At 41.2% G+C, this 6,257-nt stretch overlaps 1 protein-coding gene across 4 annotated transcripts in view; it reads left to right on the plus strand.

Annotated features, from left to right (window-relative positions):
- letm1 (leucine zipper-EF-hand containing transmembrane protein 1) overlaps positions 1 to 5,973 on the plus strand; it is a 28,959-nt gene extending 22,986 nt beyond the window's left edge. For all 4 annotated transcript variants that reach the window (XM_030082093.1, XM_030082094.1, XM_030082095.1 and 1 more), the window contains one exon: positions 793 to 5,973. In XM_030082093.1, the coding sequence (XP_029937953.1) occupies positions 793 to 945 (153 nt within the window). In that variant the 3' untranslated portion in view covers positions 946 to 5,973. The remainder of the gene's footprint in view (positions 1 to 792) is intronic.
- Positions 5,974 to 6,257: the final 284 nt, after the last annotated feature.

A 6,257-nucleotide genomic window follows, 5' to 3' on the forward strand; every position in this document is an offset into this window, starting at 1 on the left:
GATACATTCTCAAAGAATTTAACTTACACGTGCCTCATGAGCTTAGCACAGCTCTTTTATCCCATTACAATCAAAAATATAAGGGCTTTTTGGTCATTTTTAGTGTTTTTAGTGGAGATGGGATATCAAACATCAGAATGCAAGAGACATTTAAAAGTGCTGCATCAGTGCCGTCAGAGTTCAGATTATGAACCTGAGGGGTTTCATCCTTCCTCAAGTGCATCCTTTATGTGTAAGAGGTGTGACACCTTTTATAAAACTGCATGAGTTTTTCTTCATTTTAATTATTGCCCCAGTTTTGGTTTTAAAGAATAGTGGGTTGTACCTAATTGGGAAATAGAAGCCTTTTTATCGCTTCACTAATCTTTCATTTTGTGAAATTTATGAGTGATAATCTGTGGGGAGTTACAGGCCTCAATCTGTGTTTATATACTGTAATAGCTATGGTTTATTTGTATAATTACCTTTAATTTATTTAATTAACTAGCTACTGGACATGTTTTAATTGGTTTAATTCACTTGCTACAGGCAGTGTTTTGTTTATTTAACCAGCTATTTGCTATAATGCTGTCAGCAGCAGTTTGTGTATGTATTTAAACTGATTAGCTTTTATTTTATCTAAATGTGTAAGTGCATTGGGAAAACTGTTGAGAAAAAAATCATTACCTGAAGTGGATATTTTGGTAGCTTCCCTAGTATCCTTTTCTTCAAAATACCACAGCTGGTGTCCAATTTGGTGCTAGGAATCGTTTCAGGAAAGGATGGTATGACATTGTTGCTGTGTTTTTGCAGGTGGTGGAGCTGATCGACAAGGAGGACATCGACATCACCACCAGCCAGGTGGCCGACATCATGGTGATGCTGCAGAAGGAGGAGAAACTGATGGAGAAGGAAAAGGCCAAAGAGAAGGCTGAGAAGGAGCAGGCAGCTAAATTCAACAGCTAACTCATTTCCCAGAAAGTCGGGGTTCATGTAAAAAGAAACAAAACAAAACAAAACAAAAAAAAGACTGTTGAGAAGTTGGTGGCTGGAGTCGCGCCAGTCTCAGAAAGCTCTGGACACCAGACCAAACTGGACAAACTGGTGGAGCCAAGAGAGAGTCTGAGGTAACGGCTGCCTTCTCAAAATGTTGTTCCATCATGATTAGGGCACTTGTTAATTTGTTTAAAAGACAAAAAAAAAAAAAAAAAAAAGGTGTAGAGCCTTTTAGATGCACAAATTCAAAGAGAAGCTAAAATTGCCATCATGTTTAATAACCCTTTTGGAATGATTATGTATATATTTGGTTTGTTTAATATTACTCAGCTATTTATTATAATGACATGGAACCCTGGTTCTCTTACCTTCAAGTCGCTGAAAGAAATTAATCATAATCAGATTTGGAAAGTATATTGGGAGATATATGGTTTAGGTTTGAGGTGAACCATCTTGCCTTTCATTTCATTCATGCAATCATCTCAGAGAAATGAGAGTTCATTTCTCAAAATTTGCACACTAAAACCACATTCATCACCGTCATTCCACTCGGTTTCTTTTCCTCTTTGATCTTGTTTGATTTATCCTGCAACAGTATCTTTTTCCTTTTTTTTTTTTTTTTTAAGCGCCTCATATTCATATGTAGTAAAGTGACTACTGTTATTTATTTTTGAATGTAATGGATGTAGCTCATGTTGGCTACGGGACGTTTAGATGGTGGTTGCAACCAAAGACACCATAAGACAAAAGACAAGATATATTCAAATTCTTGAGGCTGTTAATGAAGAGGTGAATTCCAAAATGCAGAACATCCATTTTGGGAAAAAAAAAAAAAAAAATTTGTAACATGAAGTTCATCATTCAATACCTCTCACGTAGAAATAGAGGACCCACGCTATGAAAGTGTTTTGCTTGCCAAGGACTGAAGTTACCTGCTATCAATATAATTGTATAGAAATTACCACAATGTACCTTAATATCTTTTCATTTTCACTTTGCACCCATTAATTTAGTAGCTTTTTTGTCACCGTTTTGAAACAGCAGACAGCTCATTTCGGAGTGGATCTCTTCATGTATATATATAGCTGTACATTCAGTACGGCTCTCCCTAGCATGCCAAAGTTGCACTGTGGCACATTTGTCAGAAAAAAAATTGGATTATCCCTAAAAAAAATAATATAATTCATAATAACAATCCAGTGGAGCCTGACCGATACAGTATATTATTAGCAGTGGAGATCATAGTCAGGACTGGAGCGTTAACACCAGCCGCTGATAAAATATTGGCCGGTTGTGGCTGCTCTCCCAGTTTCTACGACAGGAAGTAGCAGTTTGGAGGAAGTTGTGTGTTAGGGAGTGAAAGTGGCATTTGGCGGCCACCGTGGGCATGGGAACAAAAAGCTAGTTTCCTGCCCTGTGCATAAATTAGAAGAGCAGGAGGAGGAGTGTGAGACCGGCGGTATATTTGAACTCCATCATTTTAATACAGAGTGGCCTTGTCTTGACCCAAATATTATGCATCATATGCTGTTGCGTATTTGTTTTTTAGTATTTTAACCAGATGCTATAGCTACGATGTTCCTTTCACTGGGGATTTACTTGATGTAAATTAGTGTTTTAAGTGACACTATGGACTGCAGAAAAAGTGTGTGAGAACTGAGTTGGAGATTAGGCGTTTTGTATACTAGATGCATATTCTAGATCCTCATTTATCTCTGCACTGCAGCCGTGGATCTGCACAGGGTGCAAGCAGCAAATTCCCCAGGACAAAGAGATAATTGGAGACGTTTTTGGAGTTGACTACCCTGCACTAAATTCATCCCATTGCATCTGTGTCGTGCAGCTACGAAGCTTTGAACCTGCAAATTGTGTATTTTTCGCTGCTCCGGCGTTGCCTCTCTTAATGTTAAAACAGCTAGCTACTGTAGCAAGCATCAATTAGGTAGCATTTGATCACTTCAGGTTCACCAGCGACCCCAGCAATGGACGCAAAACCACTCAGTATTGATTTTGAGTCTTTCCAAATAAAAATCCATTCTTTCACGTAGCCAGGCGGAACAATTTTAGAGTGAAACAGAATCACACTGGAAGGAAAACAAGCTTGGAAATCTGATCAGCTGTTGTTGGTGACTGTTAAAGGTCTCAGGCTTGTTGAGGGTCCAGACATCGATCAAGTTTCCCAGGATGCTCAGTCCTATCAGAAATCAATGGACCTATAGCGATTTTGTTGATGGTGTGTCTCTCAGTGTTTGCACACAGGGAGGAGTCGACGCTCCTCTCGTCAGGCGATCATGACTCTTGAACTGCATTGAACTCTGGGTATTCTGTGCTCGTGGCCCGCACATTAACATGAGCCGTGTCCGGGTGTAAATGAGGAAGACAAAGTGGCACTCGAGATAACGCGAGTGGACAAACCCTGCGTTAAATCCATTCCCGGAATCCGCTGTCTCGTGTTTGGATGATGAAGCGGCCGTTCGTCTCCCGTCAGGTGCCGTCCCAGTTCAGGGCCTCGCCTGGGACCAGTCAGCCTGATGGGCGCAGGGTAAACACTCACCCCATACATGGGCCAAAGCCAGCCACACTGGAGGGTTGTGTTTAGGTTAGAGACGCTCCGGCAGAACGTGGCACGCTCGCTGCCGCATAAATCATCAGCCAGTGTAAACACTTCAGTACGTGTGGAGAGGAACGCCGTGACAAGCTCCTGGTTGTCTCCTGCTGCCTGACAGGGTTTCTGGGAGAAGGGGGGGGGGGGTGCAGAGCGGGGCGGCGGCGGGGGGTGGGGTGTGTATGTCAGCAGCACTGCCACTGTTTCTGGGCACAGTGGAGTCAAAGGTCAGCGAAGCAAAAGGCATGTCAGTGTTGTGAAGTGATGCACACCAGTGAATGTGAGTCTGACTGAAATCAGTAACCAGGGTTCCTGCGTGGGTCTGTTGAGTCGGGAAAATGTGAAAAAGGCATCCAAATTCACCCAAAAACGTTTTTTTTTTTTTTTTTTTATGGATTGATTAATTGCACCACACAACGCTGTGCTGTGAAAAGTTCTGGAAAAAGAATTTAAATTTGAAATGGGAAGATCTGTAGGAACCCCGACGCCAGCACTGACAAAGCAATGCGCACTGTGTTTTCATGGCTGACTGGAATAAGTAATTTACTGAGGCTCCTCCGAACGCCCCAGAAACAAAGGCTTTCGACAGCTGTGTGTTTGTCGCCGGCCCTCTGTGGCTGCGGCGCGAGGTGTCGAGCAGAGGTCACGGCTCACCGCTGGCAGCACCGCCGCACCTTCCCGCTGCTCGTGTTTATCAGCTTGGCTCGTCAGGCCGCTGCGGTGTTTGGATAAAAGTGTTGATGCTACCCAAGAGAGGAGAGGAGCAGCAGCAGCTTGTACCAAAAGCTCTGACAGTGAATTTGAGTTTGTCGTATTTGCTTGTCATTGTTTTCCCGAATGGTTTCACAAGGAAACCAAAAAGGCCGATAATGAAAAGACAACAGTTTGTTTTGCCTTGCTTTCATCTTCTGATGAACTCTTTATTACATTATAGATGAGTCAGCAGAGAAAAAAAGGCTAGTTTTAGTTTTCTGTCCCAGTACTTTCACTCTTGTCTGCCGACTAGTCCCTCTGTGTAAATGCACTATGTAATTAATTTCTGAAAGGTGTTTGTTAACTCTGTGGACTCAGGGTGTGAATGTTCAGTCTGATGTGGTTGGACCAGCGTTGCCGTGGCAGGGAGCTGACAGAGTGTGTTGTGTTTTACCTTACGAGCCGTCCCAAATGATTTGTTTGAAAAGCCTAATCATGGATCTGACGTGTACTAGAAGTACCAATATTTAAAGCAATAAGCCGTTTATACATCATGTACCTTAGGTACATGTGATTTTTCTCTCTCTTTTCATTTTGAGGTGGAACAAGTGTGCACAATTATGTGTTTCATTTTTAAAATGTATTTTGTAATATATCTGAAAGGGAAACAGAATCCACACGCTGTCAGTAGAAATGAAGATGTCCAAACAAAAAAAAAAGACTTTAATTCATAAATTGAGTAACAAATAAATTCTCCTGTCATCCTGACGGTGTGTGGATGCTTTCTCTTCCTGATATAGGGCTGATATATTGCTTATTTTGCAATTAATGCACCTGTAGTTGGCCATTATATGGACTTGTTTTCTTAATATAGCACATGTGCCCCGTTTTCTTCTGAAATGTGTACTGCACCAGCCCTTTGTTTTTAATCAGTGGAGGAATGGATATTTTTGTAGAATATATTAGACGATTAATAGAGAGTAGAGTTTAGGTGGCGAGCAGAGGGCAGCTGTGAGAAAGAGTTGAAGACCAGCAACATTTTTAACACTGATGGAGCTTAAAATCAGGGAAACATGACGTGGAGTCTGTCTGCTTTGTGAAGGAAAAGTTCAGACATATCATCGGGGGTTCCTACGCAGCTGCAGAAAGTTGTTGATGTATATGACACAACCCCCCACATTTACAGTCTAAAAATCTAAAATACTAAAGCATATGTAGGAACCCTATACTGTGTTTTGTGAGAAGAAAATAAAACGATAAAAAAATTCCCACTAGTTTTGAAAGGCAATGCGGCTTGTTGCACTAACGATCACGTAATATTTTTGAAAATTATATCCAGAAATATTTGTCATTGACCTAATGCACGATTTAGACTATTGTAGTTTGTTTTGGAAGAAGTGTCATGTTATTTATTTATTTAATCAGTCTTCAAAGGATATCTTCTTTTTTTTTTTTTTATCATGTATCCAAATGTGGAGACATTCTGCAGGAAATTACCGGGTACTGGATTTGATTTTAGTTAAACTTGAAATCTGAATTTCAGATGTATGAAATGCAGCAGGTTTTTTTTCCTTCTCTCTTTTTTTTTTTTTGACACAAATCAAGTATTTATGTATTAAAAACAACATAATTTACATAAGTGACTCATAAAATTTGAATAAACTCAGGATGGATGGTCCTGGATTGATTGTGTTAACGTTTGTTTTTGTTTGTTTGTCTTCATTTCTGGTTTCTCATCCTGCATCTCCCATCGCTCACCCTGCGGTACGTCACCCTCTCCCCCTGCACAGCCATTTTAGGCCGTGTGTCATCACCCCCCTCCACCCCCACATCACTGTTTCACTCAGCCATTTTCTGTTGCCTCTCATCCCAAGCGCTCATTCCTGGGTCCTCACCAGCCTCACCACACTCGCTCCCCACAAAGCCTCCGTCCTCTGCCACTGGAATGCAACCCGAGTTATTTTTCCAGTGACAATTTAAAGAC

This window comes from Myripristis murdjan, chromosome 22, assembly GCF_902150065.1.
Source record: "Myripristis murdjan chromosome 22, fMyrMur1.1, whole genome shotgun sequence".
NCBI lineage: Eukaryota > Metazoa > Chordata > Actinopteri > Holocentriformes > Holocentridae > Myripristis > Myripristis murdjan.